The 20,446-nt window shown below is 35.6% G+C and overlaps 2 protein-coding genes and 1 long non-coding RNA gene across 4 annotated transcripts; 1 reads left to right on the top strand and 2 right to left on the bottom strand.

Annotated features, from left to right (window-relative positions):
• Nucleotides 1-241: 241 nt before the first annotated feature.
• Nucleotides 242-3,334, bottom strand: LOC140839910 (wall-associated receptor kinase 2-like). Of its 2 annotated transcripts, XM_073206905.1 has the most exons (4): nucleotides 3,267-3,334; nucleotides 2,336-3,144; nucleotides 2,077-2,244; nucleotides 242-1,577 (listed from the first exon to the last, which is right to left on the bottom strand). In XM_073206905.1, the coding sequence occupies exons 1-4, from the start codon at nucleotides 3,293-3,295 to the stop codon at nucleotides 364-366; spliced, it is 2,220 nt and encodes a 739-aa protein (XP_073063006.1). In that variant the 5' UTR covers nucleotides 3,296-3,334; the 3' UTR covers nucleotides 242-363. The 2 variants fall into 2 exon arrangements, with proteins under 2 accessions (XP_073063006.1, XP_073063005.1); XM_073206904.1 differs by lacking the exon at nucleotides 3,267-3,334 and having other exon boundaries at nucleotides 2,336-3,257.
• Nucleotides 3,335-6,063: 2,729 nt separating this feature from the next.
• Nucleotides 6,064-7,543, top strand: LOC140839909 (uncharacterized). The gene is made up of 2 exons (XR_012119809.1): nucleotides 6,064-7,104; nucleotides 7,210-7,543. It is a non-coding gene; the product is annotated as an uncharacterized lncRNA (long non-coding RNA).
• A 116-nt stretch (nucleotides 7,544-7,659) lies between these two features.
• On the bottom strand, nucleotides 7,660-19,645 carry LOC140839908 (uncharacterized). Its single transcript, XM_073206902.1, has 24 exons — nucleotides 19,172-19,645; nucleotides 18,944-19,053; nucleotides 18,536-18,608; nucleotides 18,228-18,289; nucleotides 17,470-17,611; nucleotides 16,715-16,921; nucleotides 16,547-16,613; nucleotides 16,024-16,423; nucleotides 14,953-15,100; nucleotides 14,699-14,859; nucleotides 14,075-14,174; nucleotides 12,678-12,752; nucleotides 12,444-12,578; nucleotides 12,127-12,216; nucleotides 11,448-11,624; nucleotides 11,243-11,347; nucleotides 11,004-11,162; nucleotides 10,611-10,655; nucleotides 10,290-10,511; nucleotides 8,910-9,016; nucleotides 8,769-8,825; nucleotides 8,594-8,654; nucleotides 8,282-8,519; nucleotides 7,660-8,062 (listed from the first exon to the last, which is right to left on the bottom strand). Exons 1-23 carry the CDS (start codon nucleotides 19,310-19,312, stop codon nucleotides 8,358-8,360), a joined length of 3,006 nt encoding a protein of 1,001 aa, XP_073063003.1. The 5' UTR covers nucleotides 19,313-19,645; the 3' UTR covers nucleotides 7,660-8,062; nucleotides 8,282-8,357.
• Between the last annotated feature and the right edge of the window lie 801 nt (nucleotides 19,646-20,446).

Here is a 20,446-nt window from a genome sequence, read left to right as displayed (position 1 = left end):
AATAATATTTGTTATTGAATAATTTGTGAAAAAATTATGTGTCTACATTAATTTGTAAATTTACGACCAATATTCATAGTACATCTAAATTGGTTATCTTACAACTACTTAATTAAAGCATGCAAATTTATAGTTTATGTAGTAGTTACATTGATTTTAGCAACCAACGCTTTTTTCTAAACGGTTCAGGTATCTCACTTTCTCCAAAATACCTAGAATAAAATTGACGACATCTTAGCAATTGAAATTAATTTTTATTGACATTTGAAATAATCTTATTTGTAACACACCGAATGATCGAAAACATCTGTGGAATAATCAGTTATATATTATCAAAATGTTCATTATCGACTACTGAACTTATCACCTGGGATAAGTGATAGGATTCAGCAAAGGAGAAGCCCCTGTATTAGGAAGCCCTGAGTACTCCACAGTGCTCAGACTAGGATTAAATGATACCGCATATAAATCTGATTCTTGCTCGCTCATCAATCCCACGGTTTCTTCTTCAACTTCTTGCTGAATCCAGGGATGATTACCCAACCTCCTCAAATTCTCGAGTTCATTCGCCACTTCTTTCATTGTCGGCCTCTCCTCGCCGTGCATCCTAAGGCACCGTTTCACGAGCTCTGCAACACGCTGGATTTGCTCCATACTCCCTTCCCGTCGAACCCGAGGATCCAGGATTTGGAACAAGCGGTTTTCTTTCAACGACGTGACGAATGCTTTGGCCAAACTCTTCTCTTCTTCTACATTCGTGTTCATAAGAGGCTTCTTACCTGTCATTAGTTCGGCCAAAACGACCCCAAAGCTGTAAACATCGCTCTTTTCTGTGAACTGGCCTGTGTGGAAGTATTCGGGGTCCAAGTAGCCTAATGTACCCTGGACTAGAGTAGAGATTTGTGTTTGATCAGTAGGGACTAATCTTGAAGCCCCAAAATCTGATATTTTCGCTGTGTAATATTCATCTAGCAATATGTTTGGGGACTTGACATCTCTATGTATAATGGGCATTTCTGCAGCAGAATGGAGATAGGATAATGCCCCCGCTGATTCTGAAGCGATCCTCAAACGATTATTCCAGGAAAACCAAGCCACTCCTCCACTGTTTTGGATGTTTTGATAGAGTGTACCATTTGAAATGTATTCATAGACTAATAGAGGTACTTCTGTCTCTAGACAACATCCTAAAAGCTTAACCACATTTCGATGATTAATTTGAGTCAGAATGATCACCTCGTTTATGAACTGTTCCATCTGATTCTGATCCATTACCCGTGATTTTTTAATGGCGACCACTTGTTGGTCTTTGAGGATTCCTTTGTACACGGTACCATAGCCACCTCGGCCTAGTATCCGGTCTTCTGCATACTTGTTGGTGGCCTTTTCGAGCTCTTCTGCTGTGAAGATGGTTGTTGATTTCACACTGTTTTCATTTAAAGAAAGCTGCTGCTTTAACAGCAACCCTCCATTTTGCTGGAAGAATTTTTCTCTTAGTCTCATAATCCTCCGTTTTGCTATACTAAAATATAGAAACGTGACAACAAAAATCAAGCCCAAGAAACCAAAACTCATGCCTGAAAATTCAGATGCAAACAAAGATCAATCAGTGGTAAATCCATTAACTAATAAAACTTATTCAGGCCAATCAAAATTATAAAAGCATAAATTTTTTTGTGCACCATCTGCTTTAGCTCAAACTTCGCCATTACATATACAGGTAGCCAAAAGTTCGAAACCCCCGTGGAATTAAACCTCAAACATTCCTGTAACTTGGTCTTGATTGATTTCTTTGTCTTTATCGTCTAATACACAACCAATATACTGTATACATCTTAAATGAATACTAAATTCAAGCATATACAATCCGGTTTTTGGTTTTTATACGAGAGAACATACTAAAATATTAAATTAGTGAACTCCCTATGAGCTTGATCAGTTCCCAGAAAAATTTATTTTTAACAGGATTATATTATAATCACGACCGTGTTTTGAGATTTAATGGTGCAAGAATCTGATCAAAAGTCGTGTTTTCGAAAAGATTGAGAGGTGCACAAGACCAGGAGAAAATAGTACCTAATGAAAACCTCATAACTGGAAAATCGGGGTCATCGGCCACGCATCCACGACCCTTTTTTGTCCCATTTCCCGAGAATCCTTTCTTGCAAGAACATGTAAAACTTCCTGGACTGTTTGTACAAATCCCATGTTCATCACATGGATTACTGTCGCATTCATTAATATCTGAAAAGAAAAACATAAAATTAATTAATTAACATAGCATAATCAATATATTTCCATAACCAGTAAAATGGATCCTCTAGAAACTAAGTACCTGTGCAACCTGGACTGAGATATGGATTGCCCAGATACCCTTCTGCGCATGCACACCGATACCCTCCAATTCCAGCATCAGAATCAATACAGATACTATTTTCGAGACAGGCAAAATTACCGGGTTTCCGAACTTCACTACAATTCTGACTCCCAATTGCCCACTCTAGAATCATAGGAACATTATCTATAGTCCAGTTTCGGAAACTTGGGTCTTTAAGGTCGAACGAACTGAATTCGTACCTATCAGGATCTCCCACAAATGCGTAGCTACAAGGGTTAAACGACGTGATATTTGAGTTTCTCTCAAGGGAACCGAGTCTTAAAAGAAATGTCTGTAGACCCTTTGGGATAACAGTTTGACAGCATCCAATCCCAGTACATTCATTCTCTATCAAATCGTTGCTGCTGGAACAGAACGAGGCGCATCCATACGTGAAGTTACGCCTCACGGTAGCAGTGATCACCGCAAGTTGATTGCAACCCAATACCGTAAACCTGTTATCAATAGAAAAGGCAAAGGAGGTGTTGGCTAGATTGACGGGGGCAAAAACAAAACTCGTTTGATTGCCTAATTCGTTGAAACAATTGGCTGCAACCCGATTCTTGATCCGTATCTTGTCGTCTTTGATGTCAAGAATCTCAAGATCGAGGTTAGGAAAATAAGGTCTCGGGGGATTGAATGAAGTGTTGCAGATTATATCGAATGAAGAATCGAAGGAACATCCCGTTCCTTGGCCAAGTCCGAATGGATATGGAACCGTTAAGTTGCCGCAGCTGCTGGGGCAATTCTCTTTGCTGATGATGTCGCTGTAAGCAAATGGAAGAAGACTAGAGAAGATTAAGTTGCAGAAAAGAGAACACGGAGACATGCTTGTAAGAATGTCTGCTGAAAACGGAGAACCAAAATTTGCGCTTTAATAATTAAGTACCAACATCTTCCTATTAGTTGGAGTTGCATCAGCCTGTATAAGTACTCCCTGCAAGAAAAAATGGTAAATGTGGCAGCCAGAGGCATGTCCGAGCTTGTGGGTAGATAAGCGCTTGATCAATGAGTCAGAGTTTGATTATCTCTACTAACATTTTTTCAAGCGAGTCTGTCGCATATGATTTACCTAGTACAGTTTATTTGCTAACGTAGTTTACAGATTATTGTAATAGACTGATGTTTAACTAACACATACCAAATATTAGGGTCTGCGAGTTCCACCGTCATCGAGGAAAAAAAGGCAAATGTGCAAAAAAATTCCAAGACAATATAGCAACCTGACATATATCTTTTGTGATTATTGAAATGTGGCCACAAATAAGTGTAAGAGACCTCAAAATTTTCCATGTCAATCTATAACTACAACTTTGATAACCCTAAATCAGCTTGAAATCATCTATTCGGGTTAACAGTCGCTATTAATTAAACCCTCAATGGCGCCACGGTCTAGATCAAAATTTGCTAAAATGCGGACCAACTGGGCTGGTCACCGGTGGATGGACGGTCCGTCGAATAAAGTAAGTTAAAAGTTTAACAATAACTAATCACTTATATTTGAATATGTTATAAATCTAATGACGAATCGTTGAATAAATAATAAAATCAACTCAAGTGAACTTTACGATAAGTCCACTTCGGCAGCAGCAACTTGCAAAATTAGATGAGCCACCAACTTAAAAAAAAAAACTCTATTTTTGATATAAATATATCTTTTCCATCTGTAGAGTTTACCATAGGGATGTTTACACACACTGTTATCCTACCAAAAATTTTAAAATAATTATAAATCATCACAAATTTTTTAAGAGAAATAATTACTTTTTATGCCCAAAAATAGTAATTTTTATTGTAATTATGAACATGATTGATTAGTCATACGAATAAAGATCAGTGAGATCGTATCACAAAAACCCGCTATATAATTACCAAGTGTAATAATTTTTTTAAAACATTTGTGTAAAGTAATGTAATTGATCCACTACCCTCTCGTATAAAACTTACAATAGACGATTGTTCGACAAGGTCCACGCTAAGGTACTTTTAGTGAACCAGAGTTCAGAATTCCATTTTTTTTAGTTAGGAATACAAGTTATTTTAAAATTTTTGAAGAAAATAACAGTACAAGTTTTTTATTACAGTAGTTTTGTTTCTTTTTGAGCAGCTGCATTTTTTTCTTTTTAGTGTGAATATTTATATGGTAACTTGTAATAAAATTGAGAAATTATTGAGTCATTAGTCATAGATTTTAATTTTTTATGTCATTGTAGAGAAAACAAATGCAAAACGATTTGCTTGTAGAAATTATCGTAATGGTCGTCTTTAAAATATTTGTTGACAATTTCCCTTCATTAAATCTACTAACAATCACCCTCATATATGATATTAAAAATAAATATTTTATAATGAAGGAATAGATCAAAGTCATTAGCAATTTAGAATGACTTTTAAGAAGTTGACTCCTGCAACTAAACCGTAAAAATATATCAAATTAAACTCTTGGTCACGTAGGGGATTAGAATTTTAAACAGTATGGAACGATTTATTTTCTTTAGTAAAATATTTCGAAGTTTCGATTTCAAATAATACAATCAAGGGGCGAATTTGAAATACATCAGAGTCGTTCTTAAATTACAATGCTGATATTGGATTAGTGAAAATCCATCAAGATTGTCACTTAACTTAAGATAAATATGAATTTAAAATCCCCTAGTGTTAAAATAATTAACCAACCATAATGATTTTAGAATACAACCAAATTAATTTAAATCCTGGATTAAAAAGTAATTAATATTCCAAACATATCTATATTCTCTTTTGATTTTTTTGAAACTATAGTATTATGTAAACTCATGTGAACACTCACGTAAATTATATTGAGCATGTCTCTTGTGAGATACTCTCGCAGGTATATATATATCCTTGAGACGAGTCAATATGATCCTTATTTTTCACGATAAATAATATTTCGGTATTTTTTTTTATTTGGGTCGGACCAGAGACTCGTCTTACAAAATTGATCATGAGATGATCTCATAAGAATTTTGGTGAATTATATTTGCATTCTAATATATTGTCTTAATTAAAAATATCATGTTTAAAAAAAAAAAGATAGAAGTGAACATTTCTAAGTTCTAACTTTGAAATTTTTAAACTTCCTTCAATTTAAAAAATATTGGTTATAAAATTATTTTCTTATTTAAAAAAACCCATCTATTATTATAATAAGTATAAATGGAATCTGATGGCCTATTTGACCATATTTAATTTATTTAATCATCAATATAAATAATCTCTTCATTATTATCATATAAGAGTTGACAATGATTTAGTTTCTTATGAATGTTGACCTCTATATACATTGACCCATTCTAAAGACCCGCACAAAGTGTTAAATATTCATGGAAAAAATATAAAACCATTTTTTAGTTATATATATATATATATATATATATATATATATATATATATATATATATATTTTTGATATCCTGCACACTTACCGTGCACACCTTTGTGAGCACTGATGAGCTGTTACTCACCCATTGAATGCACAATTTTTCTATATTTCATCACATCCAATAAATGAATGATACCTCGTGCACATATCAAAACTATATATAGTTGTTTTCTACGCTAAATAATTTCGTCAAAACAGAAAAGAGATGGTCCATTATCGATATAACCTACACAGCCATTTTGGGCTTTAGTACGGCCCACCGTTTCGTCAATGAGCCCTTTATCTCTATATTGGCCCAAATAAACCAAACCTTTCAATTCAGATGCAATTAGGGCTCATATATTTGTGAAACCCTATTTCCAGATTTCGATTCGTGATGCCAAGACGGCATTATTATTATTATATAAAGCTCGCGGCGAACGCCGCGTACTTCACCACCCTTTCTGGCGAGCAAACATTGAGCATTGTAGCTTTGAGATCTTTAATTTTTCGATAAAGCGATCGCAATTTGCGTCACGTATTTCGAAATTTTCTGTCAATCCAAAGTTTTTGTCTTAACGTATTTAGAAATTTTTTTGTTTTACATTATTCTCTACATGATGATGCTATTACTCATGGGCTATGGATCTTGCATCCGATGCTGCTGTTTCTAGTCATAGTTACTCTGATAGAGATTTTTTTTAAAAAAAAAGTTTCAGAATTGGAATCTTTTCCCCCTTAAATTAAAACTCCTAGGCCTGTTAATTATTAGCAATTTCATATTCCGCCAATTTACTGTAAAGCTTCTTTTTCATTAAGGATATATCGTTGCTTGTGCTGTTATGTTATTGTGGATAAATGTGAATTTCGCTAGTGGCATCTGTTTGTTTGTCTTGGCTCTTTCATTTTCCTAATTTGTATTTGGAAGGGCAACTTTGCCGAGGTGACCAGTTCTGCTATTGGTTTCCTCTTTTCCCTGTTGCCAACATTGCTTTAGGCTGCATGTCTGGTTTATGGAGCTGATTTACTTCGAGTCAGTTCGACGATCATTAAGCCTTAAATTACAATTAATATCTCCTCCTTCTTCTCATGCTCCAAAACTAAACTGATGTGCTTGTCTGATTGAGAATTGGGAAAGAGATCTAATAGTTCCGACTTTGATAGGTCCTACTTCCATCAAAGCAGGCTTGATATGACTCCCATTATCGTTTCCTTCTCAGTTGATGTGCAAGGGGATCTCTGTTCCCCTTTCAAAAGAATCCGGGGCGGAAAGGGTCACACAAGCAAAAGAAAGGCCCACATATTCGAAATCAAAAGTAGCTGGCGATGGGAAATCGATTATTGGGTAATCTGGATAAATGTTTGCTTTGAATTTAACTCCTTGTAACTCTTGTGATTGTGATATCTAATGTAGTTTCTTTGTGTATGCTTTATATATACGCAAATTCAGGAGATGATCTTAGCCCCGAAGGCGGAAAAATAATGTAAATTCTGAATTCAAACAGTTCCAGCAGGTAAGAAAGAAGACAAAGCTTAGGATGCTGTCGAGTCGGAGCTGGATTTGGTGCTAAGTAGCTTCTTAAAAATGAAAAAGTTCCTGTTTTTTTCCCTGTATTTTCTCATGAAATTTTGGCCGCTCATGTTTTATTTTTGGTTCTTTTGAGTCATAGAATGTGATTCTCCACTCGAATATCTCAATGTGCCTTGTGTAAAACAGTTTTGTAGACGGCCTCTGTATCCATTCTGCTCGGACGGTAGAAATAAATATTTCCAATTGAAATCTGGAGTTCGTTTATGGGAAAAGCTATTGCACCAGCCGTCTAAACAATCTTTGCGCTTTAATTGAAATATACAAAAGATAATTCAAATGAAAGATACGTAAAGAAAGAGCAGTATGCGAAAATACGAATTTTCCTGGATTGAAATTTCCTCTTGTTTTGACATTTCTTTTTAAACTCCTAATGACGTAAAATGGTACACAAGTTGCACTACAATCAACAACCTTTCAAATTCAAAGATTAAAAGGAGAAAAAAAAGGATTTTGGTGCTTTCCAAGGTGATGCGATACGATATGTCCACTCATTCCTTGGTGTGCAGTAATTTCATGCGAACCCGCAATGCTCAAAACTCACCCTTATGCCTAAAAACTATGACATGAAGGGATGGCACTATATACCATGCACAAAGCGTGCGCTTTGAACAAATACCTATCAAGATTTCATTTAATGGAAACGGACCAGACAAAGAAACCAATAGTGTGCGATGAAGTATCCATCTCAAAATTGAAGAAGCGCCTATCTCACCTGTTGAACAGAGTAAAAAACACATAAAAAACTAATAGTATGTGGATATTGCTGCGCATGCATGTGTCTGAGAAATAAGGATTTTTTAATAGTACTAGAGCAAAATCGTTTGATCGGTGTTTCTTCTCAAAAGATCAAACGCTGACAGCACTCACGCATACACAGATGGCAATATCTTTTCACAGGCACAAGCAGAATTTAGGGAAACAAGCTGCTTACCCATATTCCTTCCATTTCACAAGCTCTCACGAAATTATGCAACCCTGATTTTTCTGCAAAAGCTTCGAAATGAAATTTATGTCATGTTCAAAGCCTGTTTCAGTTGTGCAAATGCGGCAGGATGAATCTTAGACATGGCGGTGTTAAATAATTCTCCATGAAGAGCAGCACAAGTCTGGAGATTGTCCCTCACTGAGTTCTCCAACGACATTTGGCTTATTGGGTCAGAGAATTTGATCTGACATGAAACATGATTCAGTTAAAACTTAATAATTAAGACAATGCTGCACATCTTCGGGAAAAACAGCATACCTGTCTCTTCCTAACCTCTTTACTGGGGAGCTGCAGCTTGCTAGATTGCATATTATCGCTACTATAATACCACAAGTAAATTTGATTACAAAACTAGAGAAGGTAAATCAAGCTTATTCAAGAAACAAGACATCAAAAAGTATGCTGAGAAGAAAACAGTAATATCAGATCAAACCTTGATTCTTCTTCAGTTAAATCCTCACTTCCACCCAATATGACACTGGCACATACACTACATCAAGAACCAAAAAAACCCATAATATTAACAAATTTTTCTGCAGATTTTTTCGTCATTAACGATGAAGAGGATGAATACCTTAGGATATGATCAAGTTTTTCAAGAACTTGAGGCATTCTCAAAGTTAAAATTATAGAAAGGGCTAAGCCAAAGGTCTTTCTTTGAGTGGAAATAACATTGTCAACCTGCAACCCAAATAAAGAGCAATCATATATGGCCAGTAAACAGCAGCATAACTGTGGGCCACGAACCCAGGGTGCAGTCAAGGGACGACATTTTATATGATATACCATAAACTTTTTCCACTACTTTTCTGATCTTAAGAAATTATCAGAACACCATTTGTACCAGAACAAAAACTTTGTTCAAAAGAAAGTCTTTCTTAAGAGTACATAGATAATGTGGTCGCGAGTTCACTTTAGAAGAATGTCAAAAGTTCCACTACCACAAATGGCTAGAAACAAGCACAAAACGAGCAACAACACTAAGCGAGATCCTTAAGTATTGAAATAGGAGCCCAGGGAAAACAAACATTAGTAGCTGATTTAGTAGTGTTGCGCAAGCAACAGAAAAAATATAGCCTCCGCAATGTGTACAAATTCTTCAAAAAAGGAAAAAAATTGAAATATAGCACATAATCATGTAAATCATATTTATCACAATGTTTACCAATTACGTAGCATGGATACTCCTAAAAAAAATTTTGAAGTATCGGAACCAACTATGTAGCACTGATACTCTTGATTTTTAGTGGGAAATCGGGCACGGATACGACAAGCCGATACACTTGTCGGATACGACAAAATCTCTATTGTTGACGGATAAGCCGACTTGTCGGATACGGCAAAACCTCTATTGTTGACGGATACGTCTTGAACACGGTCAGGATACATTTTGGCAAAATTGCAAATAATTAAAAGGTTATAGGGGTTGAATTGAAACAAATTGATTTTTTTAGGACTAATTAAAAATATTTAAAAGGAATTGGGCATATAAGCCCAAAGGCCTAATCAAATCGCTCTCTTACCAATTGAAGTTCGCTATGCCGCCCTGCAGTTCCTAGCTAGTTTTTTTTTTTAGCTTTTTTCTTGAATCCGCACTGTTTTTTTTTAGTTAAAACTTAATGACAGCTTTACTGCCATGCGGCTATAGTTGTTTTTACTTTTTTGTTTGCCATGGATATTATGATTGATGAAATATGGTTTTCTATCTCTACAGTTTTTTATAATACTAAATTTATAAATATATATAATATCTATATATTCTTTAATAACTGTCGTAACCTAACGGTATCGTGTTTATATTTTCAAAATTTGACATATTGCGGTATCTACATCGTATTCGATACGATACCTGTACTCGTATCCATGCAACAAAGTTTATCGACATATGAAAAATAAAGACAATTCAGAGGTGAGTTCAAATCATCAAATTAAAAATGCTAGAATCTACACTCACCTTGTCTAGCCAAACATCAGCCAGGCAAATCAATATGTTGTCGTCATTTGAAAATCCAGCTTCCTGGAGATGTGCTAACAGTGATTGTTCTGATATTAATTGTGCTAGATAATTAGTGTTCATGACCAAAATCCTTGCAAGTATGGCTGCTGAAGATGCTTTCACAGCTGTCTTCAAAGGATCATGATCATCTCCTCCAGTCAGGCATATGACAATTAATTTCTAGACAAAAATAGCAAAATCTGAATTCCAGTTATGAAAAATACGCAATAATATAAATTCAAGGATACAGAATCGAAGAAAGATAGAAACTCTATTTACCATTATAGTGGTACTGATTAATTGGGGCACATCAACAGGAAAACACTGCAGTGCCAGAATAAGATGAAAGTCATTTACTCCAACGACTGAAGATCAATGAAAATGCATTGAGCGACAGTAATCATGGTACTTGTTTGACCGAGTGTAGCACATTATGAATCCACTTTCAGTTATTATAATATTCACAGGCAAAGGGTGACACAATTGATGATACCGAAGCATTGCTAACACTCCAAAAAGATTCATATATACCATTCACTTTCAAATAAAGAGAAAATCACTTGTGAAGATTAAAAGATTCTATTTTAGCATACAAGGACATGCTTTCATCAATGTTATAATGATTTGTCAAGAGAACAGCAATTTTGCAGCATTGTGTCAGGAATCAACTACCTGAACTAAAATATCCACAAGTGGAAGAATTGAAAGCAACCCTCTGTCATTGACGTTACCGACGATTAAATCAAGAAGTTTAGCAAGAGTTGGTGCGTGCATATTGAGGAATTCTATTCCACCAAGAAGTATGTAGGCTTCAACTATGCTGGCAGCCACCTGTTAATTGAGTTAAGACTTCAGGACATCATTCTTTTATATATATATATATATATATATATAGACATAGACACACACACCTTTAAGTGATCAAAACTTCGATCCAAGATCTCCACCAGACATGGGAAATACCCCAACAGCTGAGGAACCATTGAGGTGGCATGAGAAAGAGTGGCTTCCCATAACTGCATGATATTGACACACAACAAAAAAAGAGACATCTGACATTTTGTCTGTTAAGGAATTCTCTCAAATTCAATAACAAAAGCTTGCTCTAAACCAAACCTGCATGCTATCTTCCAAAAGTTCATCACGGCTACTTGCATTGATTACCGCTTGTAAAATGGGCAGTAGCATGTTGTAGCATATAGACGACTGGTAACCAAGTGCAACGACAAAGTTTTTCAGAGCTGTGAGAAGCTGAATTTGCAATAGGCTTTCACCAGAAGATTCTTCCCAGACCTATGGAAAACTAAGTCAGTACAAAGCAATATGAAAAGATGGGAATAATGAACCAAAAAGGGAGAAAACTTTTATGCTCAAGTGGGTTTGATATGTCAAGAAGAGACCACTCAACACAACAGGGAAACAATATCTGCACAAGCCAATGTAGTCTTGTACAGAGTGTAGGCCAAATGAATGTGATTAAGATGCAGTCATATATTCCCTGTGATAATATTCAACTAAAATAATACAAACCAGAAATTCATTACAACAGTAGGACAGTTCCTCGATGAAACTTACTCAAGCTTTACTGAAAAAAACAAGGATGCTGAAAATCTGAAGGCAATGTAAGTAAAGAACAATAATTTTCAGATATGTCCAAGTAGCACAAATTTTCTTCTGATTTTTACTGCTTCAGAGAGGATATAGCACAATTTATGCAGAAAAAATAGCCCACTCAACTATACAAGAAGAATGTGTCATTAAGAAAAAAATGCACATACAAGTGCAAACACGGTACCTTCTGGAAAAACTGCATCAACTTGTTTGAGTGAGGAATAACTTCAGTCACTCGTGCAATAAGACAAGAAATCGTATTTAACACTTGAACCTGACACATTATTTGATTTTGTTAGTAAATTTGATCCACTATGGCGGAAGGCTGAATGACCCAACAAGAAGTTGGGAAGAAACTTAAATCCCGAGTTAAAATAAGATTGAGGGACTGCGGAAGAAAATTAGTGCATGGTATCTTAGTCATCATAAACCAAGTTGCATAAGCTGCAGAAAATGCAATTGTCACTTGAAAACTTGAAACCATGAGAGACAGTAACTAACTTTTGAATCGAACTCTTGTACTTCATCCACCAGTTTGAAACATGAGTCCCAGCATGTTGGAAGAAGATCAGAGAATTCCTGCTCTGAGAAATTGGCATCTTCAATATGAAAATACAGGGATCGTGATGCTGCCAGCTGAAACAAAAGCCAAAAAAATGAATCAAATCAACACTGAAAATCGAAACAAATTTTTGTGACAAGAAACTGCAGAGGATTTGTCAAAATGTATCATACCCTAACACACAGATCTTTCTCCTGAAGCAATTTTATTAAAGCGCAATATACTGGTCTTCTAGTTTCGTCTTTAATCTGTACAGAAAGAAAAACTCAGGAGCCAAATTCTCAGTTGCAGTAAAAGTGATGACAAACTGCAATAAAATCATCCAAAAGGCAAAAGGATGATACAACTCACTCAAACCATGTCATATTTCATGCAACATTGAACATCAGAAAGTCAAGCTGGTTATTCATTTGAAAATTTATTAACCTTTTAGATAACACTGTCAGATGGCCAACCTTATTGCGCAGTTCAATACTTTTACATTTCTTACCATATATTTAACTGGATTCATGAAGACTATCAACAAAAAATAAGTTTGAATCGTCGGAAACTTCTGAAAATGGGATCAGAATTGGCAATCATTTTTTTCGCTAGATGTGTGCGTGATATCATCAAGTAGTTTAATGTCAATCTAGTAACATCTCGAACTTAGTCATGACATCAGGAATCTGAACCACACGGGCACGGCATCAATTTGATATAGCTGACAGCTCAAAGAGACCTGCATTATCCACTACTATACAAACAAAATTTATTTCAAGTAAAGTTTTCACAACAGGAACCCCCATTTAATAATTTGATTCCAGTCCATAAAATCCTATAAAATTCTAGCGTCAAGCCAAATTTCTAGTTTATACAGGTTGCTTATTTCCTTCTCTACCAAAACTCCACAGCAAAGCGGAACCAAGTTTTTCTATTTTGGGTGGGCTAAACTAAATATAAATCATACATTTCTCCCTCTTTTTTACTATCCAGCGAAATAAAAACTAGACGGAGTGAAAAAAAAAACAAGAGCACGAAACAATGAGAGCCAATAAGGTCAAACGATGTCAAGATTAGGGCTAAGAAAAACTAAACGTGACTTCTTAACTATAAGAATTTCATAATTGGTATCTATTGGGCTGGATCCCAAGGTACAAGGGTCAGACTGGTCTAGCCCCTTCTTTGGGTTCACCCCTGCTCCAGAGCTTCAGAGTCAAAACAAAACTAATTTAAATTTAAGAAAGTTTAAGAAAAACCTAATCCTATTATCAAAAAAATATGTAATCCTCTGGGAATTGGCAGCCAGAATACCAACATACTATCACTAAACTAAATACTAAGATTCGAAGTCACCATAAGAAGGCACCAACTGCTATCTCAGACACATTAATGCACAGATTTTCTGACAAAAAGTGCTAAATTAACTTTTTCCATACATGAATACTTGAAATATCTGAGAGTTCCATCTACACGGACAACTGAATAATAAGAAATTATCTATTCAATCAGAGGCAACCATCAAAAAGGAAAAGTGCAAAAAATAAGAAATAGCGATGATAAATGCAAATATATCAACAATTCTTATTACCTCCGAAACCCATTGCCCCAAAATTAATGCAACTTTTCTATGTATAATTCGCATGTTTGGATGGTCATTCGTGAGATCAACAGATAATGCACTATTGAACCTGCATAAGAGGGTGATGGAATTCTCATTAAGTCATGCAACAAATAAATAAATTGATATGGAGTAGACTAGTAGAGAGTAATAAGCATTGCTTTAGCAAATAATTTAGCCAGACAATAGAGAATGTCGTAAAAAGATCTTTGGTAATTGCACAGCTTAACAAAAGAACAGAAATACAGGGGTTGAAAAAAAACAGATAAGAACAGAGATACAATGGTTGAAATAAATAATAGCAGTAGGTAGGAGTATGAATCAGTCAAGCTAGGGTTCATCAATAACCTAAATGTCCATAAATCGATAAAGGAAAATACAGACTGAAACTTGTTTGGTCTAAATTTCGCTAGCATAATGTGACAGTTATCTATATAAATTCCAGCAAGTAAATGGACTGGGAATTCCTGACAACTGGATTGGAGCAACCCTAATTGGTTTCAGAGTTCTCCATTGTAAAAAGAGTCCAAAAGACAAAGTTGACTTGTAACTGGAATCAAACTACTACTTGACACCAATAATTCAAAGACTTACCAGTCTTTGAAGCTCAGATAATTTGAAAGCTCATAGTAGACATAGGCAGCAGCACCATAAGCAGCATCCTTGAGAAGCAAGGGTGGAGTTATTTCATTAACAGAAGAAGGGTATCCACTCATTGCCTCTTGAAGAATGGACACCACAAGAGGACACAGGAGCTGAAACGGTGAAAAATGACCATGAGCATACACAATACTTACAGACATGTCAACACATAAGAAAATAAACTTTTAAGTGTCACAAAGACCTACTTGGCTGTGATTCTCAAACAAAACAATGTATAACGCTTCTGCACATGGTCTTAATCTCTCTGACCACAAGACAGAGTCCTGCTCATGGTGAAAAGACTCGGGATTCTGGTACCATTCTTCCATATCACTGGCTGTTAAAACAAAATACCTGCTTAAGAAATAACAGAAAACTGAGAGAAATGAAGCTAAAGAAAAAAAATTAAAGAAGATACGGCACACATTTTATCTAATCATGATTCCATGAAAAACATGATATATCTTATTAGCGAAAAGGTATCACCGGGGTTGCTGAACGAATTTTATTTTCATGCCAGTATTTAAAACCTAACCAATTCAATTGATATTATAACGATATTATAACCCTCTCTGGGGAGCAATCTCAGTTCAAGATCCTTAGCTAGCCAAGCATGTCTCCCATTTGTACTCCAACAAAAGCCTAACCAATTCAAGAAAATCGCTAATATGATCTTCAGGCAAAAATTTCAGTATCCTTGAAACTGTTTCCGGTCGTCATATCAGTAAATGGAGGAAACCTAAAAAACTTGTAATGAGAATAGGGAAACTTCCTCCTTAAAATAAAGTAATCGATTCAAAATTCATAGCACTAAGAAGAAAGACAAGGAAACATGAATTGCTAAGAAATTTAAGGAGAAAAACTTATCAGAAGGCACGTCTACAGACTAGGAGAAAAGAACATGCATCTAGTGCAACGATGCAGCCCAAAGTCTAAGTCATCAAGCCATCCGATCAAATGGAATGGATATGTTGACATGGTGTAAATATCTTCTCTTAATCAGGCAATTCAAAGCATTTTAAAGTCAGTTACTGCAGTTTAAGCTTCAACAAGTCTTTACTGATAGAGATGCTGAACTGCCTAAAGAATGCAGAGGCCACAAATGAACATAGAGAGGGGTGAAGGCAGTGCAAGACAGAGCAAACATTTGATTTATCCATTAGCACCTATAGTTGTTTTTCGTTTCCTGATAACATAAATTACCGGTCTCCAGATGAACAATTTGATTGAAAAAAACCTGAAAAAAATAGAGCATATTTACATGACTTCGTTTTTACCTCCTTATCAGTATGTTACACAATAGAACCACACGCTCACTAGGCAGAAGAGAAGCCAAGACACCAGCAACTGTACTAGATACATTTTTCTTCATCTCTTGAATGGTCATTTGATTGTCATCCATCACACGACCAGTCATGATTGTCTTGTAATCTTTACATTCAAGAATAGATTTCATCATTGTCATACACTGAATCAAAAAATCTTGAAACGAGACAATATCTGGCTCAGGGTTTGTGATCTTATTCAAGCAAAAGTCAACAACAGGCCAAAGGACACTTTTGTCACCAAATGAGTAAGGATGCCTGTGCTGAATTGCAATTAAAACCTTCATCAACTTAGTACATGTCTTCTTCAGGAACTCCCAGAATTTGGGATGTTTCTCTTGAAAAGATGAATCTGCATTGAATTGTAAATCGGAAAATTTTAACTTTTACAGCCCTTGAATTTATTTAGAAGAGAATTTGATACCTAAGAAGGAACAATCGTTGATAAGACTTAATTCAAGAGCTGAGATCATACAGTATCGCAGAAATGATTGGACAGCATTTAACACAACAGGACCGACCTTCTTGACAGGTTGCACTTCCTGTAAGGCAACAATATTACAAGCGAAGAAAACTTGTATAGTTCATCAGACACAAAAAACAGAAAGCGGCCAAGAACAAAGCTGGAAGGATGGGACCTCACCTGTATTGACTTCGCATCACTTGGGAACCCAGAAATTATAAGCTGCCGTATAATCTTAGAACACAGGAACCATCTTTCACAGGTTAAGTAAAGATCATCCTGATTCAACTCAGAAGCATTTTGAGCAAGCAATGAAAAACCATGCAATATATTCTGCAGATCAGTCTGCCAAAGGTGCCAACTGTAATCAAAGAATAGGGATGCTATCTGACAAATGAAAAAAGGTGAAATACTCAGTGACACTCAAACCATTCTTTATGAAAAAATATATTTGGTTTGAGAAGGATAGCACTAAATCAGTCCACTCAATTTTGCATACAGTGAGACAGGTTATAGAAAATAAAGTGCAAAAATTTACATTCAAATCTTTAAGATCAATCGAGCTCACATCAACTTTAGGCTAACATGAATATCTATAGATTATAAAAGCTCTTCTACATCAAGGAACATAATTTTTCACTAGGATATTATCAACATAGTAACTCCATGACAAATCATAAATCAGGAATCCAGTTAACATTCAAATGACAAAACAAATGAAAATATCCTCTAGAGAGGAAACTTTTACAGGATAAATAGAGTTTCATTGACGATCTTTAATGATCATATGGACTCTATTTTTTGTAAAAAAATTAGCACACATGGTATTAATGCCCGACATCCAAATTTTAAATTAATGCTACTTTATCAAAATGTACATCTCGAAATGCACTCATCCATTTCCAAAAATAATAAATAAAATAAAAAATGTGCACCTCAGCGAAGGTCCTCTGATCAGAAGTCAGTCGTTTCGTCGACAACTCCTTCAATGTCCGGAAAAGAATCATAAATATTCTATGAGAAGTTAATAAATCCGCTGATTGAAGCTGTTGAGCTAAGGTAGAAAACAAGTCTGACCTGTATCCAAACTTGAATCAGTAGGCATAATACACAGGATTAATTCACAGAGAACAGTTTTGCCGAAAATCAACAATATTACGCATGGCACCATACAAATGTTATACAAGCTTCGTTAAGACATGACTGCAGATCGGAAATACAAAACAAGATAATACATTATAAAAAAGGAAAAAATAATATCAGTTCCTTAATCAAAGGCTGCGGCCAGTGTCACCAATACCATACCATATTTTCAAGAATGAAATGATGGAATACATAAATATCATAAGAAATCTGCTCCCGCACTATTAAACCTAATCATTCCAAATCCACAACAAAACCCTTTTGACTCCTCTTATATAGTGTCTTTGATTTTCTATCACAATTCCAAGATGCTGATCATGGACGATTAAAGATATCTGAAAGTGAACCAACTGAATAGTGTATTGAGCAAGTCAACCCCGCCTAGATCATAATGTTGGATTCAGCTAGGCACCACATTTTAGTTTGTTTGTCTGTTTAAGGAAAGAAAAAATATCCGACTTTTTCTTAGCTCCAAGAACTGAGAAGTTTGGAACCAGCAAAAAATTTCTCCAACTGGTTACTAGCAGGCAAAGCAGGTGAGAAATCGTACCATTCTCTTGGGTAGTCAATGCGTGCAATTTTCGAGATCAAAACAGACAATGTCGCAGCAATCTGTAACGCAACAAAAATGAGGAAAACATATGAAGCATGACTACTGTTTGAGAAGAAAGATTAGAAAACTTCCAATTTTGTGCAGGTAGTATCGTCCAAAATATCAACAATAAATATGATGTCGTATCCAATAGCCAGTAAATTAGTTTAAGCTTTGGCACAGACAACTACACAACTAGTTTTAGGGAACTGTAAGCAAACCGACAAAATTCAAAGTGGTTTACCAGCAATCATTATATGTATCACCTGATAATTCTCTTCTCTTAAGTGTGACAGCAACTTTTGTCTCAAATATATTTTTTCTTCATTGCTCATTCCCCTGTGAATGCATTTTACAATCAGATGTAGCACCAAACTTATACATCTATTTACTCCAATAAAATAAACGAAACAAAATATATCATCATTAAACTGAATAACAAAAAAACTAGAGATTTAACCATAGACAATTTAGACCATTTCCAATCCAAATCTCCTTCCGTAGCATTCAGATAAAACAACACAAGTAGATAAGAAACTAAAGAACACAATGCACCAAGATAAACACGGATGCACAAAAAATACGAATGACATTCGTAACACTAGTAGATAAAGAAACTTAAGAACGTAATGCATCAAGATAAACACGGATGCTCAAAAATATGAATAACATACGTGGAATCACGCCTATGTCTCCAATACCGATTGATGCTGTTCTTGAAATACACAGACGCCAATAATCTCACATCAGTCTGTGACACTAAATCTTTAGCTGCTATAACTTCCTGCACGATACAAAATAGCTCATAAAAAAGGTTCGAGGTCTTCACAACACACCACTTCTCACATGCATTAGCACAAATATTAACAACGCGTACAAACACAACACAAACACTCATATACCATTAGACAAGAACAGAAACCAGGTCTGCTCTCGAATTGCGCCAGAGCATCTTCGGCAGGCTTGCGTATGTTTATGTCACCGCTCAACGAATTGGTGACCAGTGTATATATCGCAGGCAAGTCGGAGACAGAGAGAGCCATTTCTTTTCCTCAAAGAAAAAATTAACCAATATATCAAGCGTATCGCAAAATTCACACTGTCTGCATAAACGTAGAAAATGAGGAGATGTTCTTGATCGATGTGTTGACTAAAAGATTCGAATTGTGATATTTCCCGAAGGGTGACCGGAAGATATATGATTTGCGATATTGGAGCGGAGAATTTAAATAGTTGGGATTGGAGTGGGCAGTAGGATTCCAAGGAAGGGTTTAGCGGCAGCGGCGGCAGCGGGAGGCGGAGAAAAGGTAAAGCCTCCGGCGCAGAGTTTCTGAGTTTCTGAGCTGGTACTGGGTCTCGTGTCACCTTGATTTATAATGGCAGTTAGTGTCATTTTGTTATTATTATTATTATTATTATTATTATTATTATTATTTTAAAGGACACAAATGTTACATTAGCAATAACCAAACGATTCAAGTTTTACATTATCAATCAACCATAGGGGACAATCTTCGTTAATCCATTCAAGATTCGATTATGATGTAATAGCTTTATGAGCTAACTCTTGAACAACATCATTGGCCTGATTTTTCATTAACATTAAGTAAATAAAAAAGTCCATTTTCTAATAATCGATTGAATCTCCGACACAATCGAACCACTAAAACCACATTCCTCGTATTTACTTCAACTCTCGAACAGCAAGAAGCGAGTCCGAGTAAATGCAAATGTTGATAAGACCTTGACGAAGACAGAAATCCATACTTGTATGGATAACAACCAATTTCCCTCATTTCACTCAACCAGGATTACAGATAACCTCAATATTGTAGATATTATTATCCCCAATATAGTCGACATTAACATCCATCCTCAGTTGGTTCAGTGACGGTGGTGTCCAAAGCGTTCCTGAATCAGAATCTATCGAAATATTGGGAGTCTCTCGTGATAAATTAGACTCCTTGAACATAACCAACACTGACAAAACCCATTCAAATTTGATAACATTGTGTTCCTGATATTTTGGTGCATGCAATATTTTGAATATCTCGAACCATGCAGCCCACATTAACATAGTAAACACTTCAAAGTCCTCAATATTCAACGATTTCAAAAGAAAAATAGCACAATCGATAAAGGAAGTTATACTAACCTTGCTCAAATGTCTCCATAAT

This window comes from Primulina eburnea, chromosome 8 (assembly GCF_022965805.1).
Source record: "Primulina eburnea isolate SZY01 chromosome 8, ASM2296580v1, whole genome shotgun sequence".
Taxonomy (NCBI): Eukaryota; Viridiplantae; Streptophyta; class Magnoliopsida; order Lamiales; family Gesneriaceae; genus Primulina; species Primulina eburnea.
This window is presented reverse-complemented; position numbering and strand designations above follow the sequence as displayed.

Excerpts from the sequence above, each read along its gene's own strand:
- LOC140839910 (XM_073206904.1), bottom strand. The coding sequence starts at position 3,206 with ATGTCTCCGTGTTCTCTTTTCTGCAACTTAATCTTCTCTAGTCTTCTT. Across the intron at positions 2,245-2,335 it reads TCTCAGTCCAGGTTGCACAG|ATATTAATGAATGCGACAGT; the intron begins GTACTTAGTTTC and ends TTTTCTTTTCAG. Across the intron at positions 1,578-2,076 it reads AGTTATGAGGTTTTCATTAG|GCATGAGTTTTGGTTTCTTG; the intron begins GTACTATTTTCT and ends CTGAATTTTCAG.
- LOC140839908 (XM_073206902.1), bottom strand. The coding sequence starts at position 19,312 with ATGGCTCTCTCTGTCTCCGACTTGCCTGCGATATATACACTGGTCACC. Across the intron at positions 15,101-16,023 it reads TGTAACATACTGATAAGGAG|GTATTTTGTTTTAACAGCCA; the intron begins GTAAAAACGAAG and ends TTTCTTAAGCAG. Across the intron at positions 12,579-12,677 it reads AGAAAGATCTGTGTGTTAGG|CTGGCAGCATCACGATCCCT; the intron begins GTATGATACATT and ends CTTTTGTTTCAG.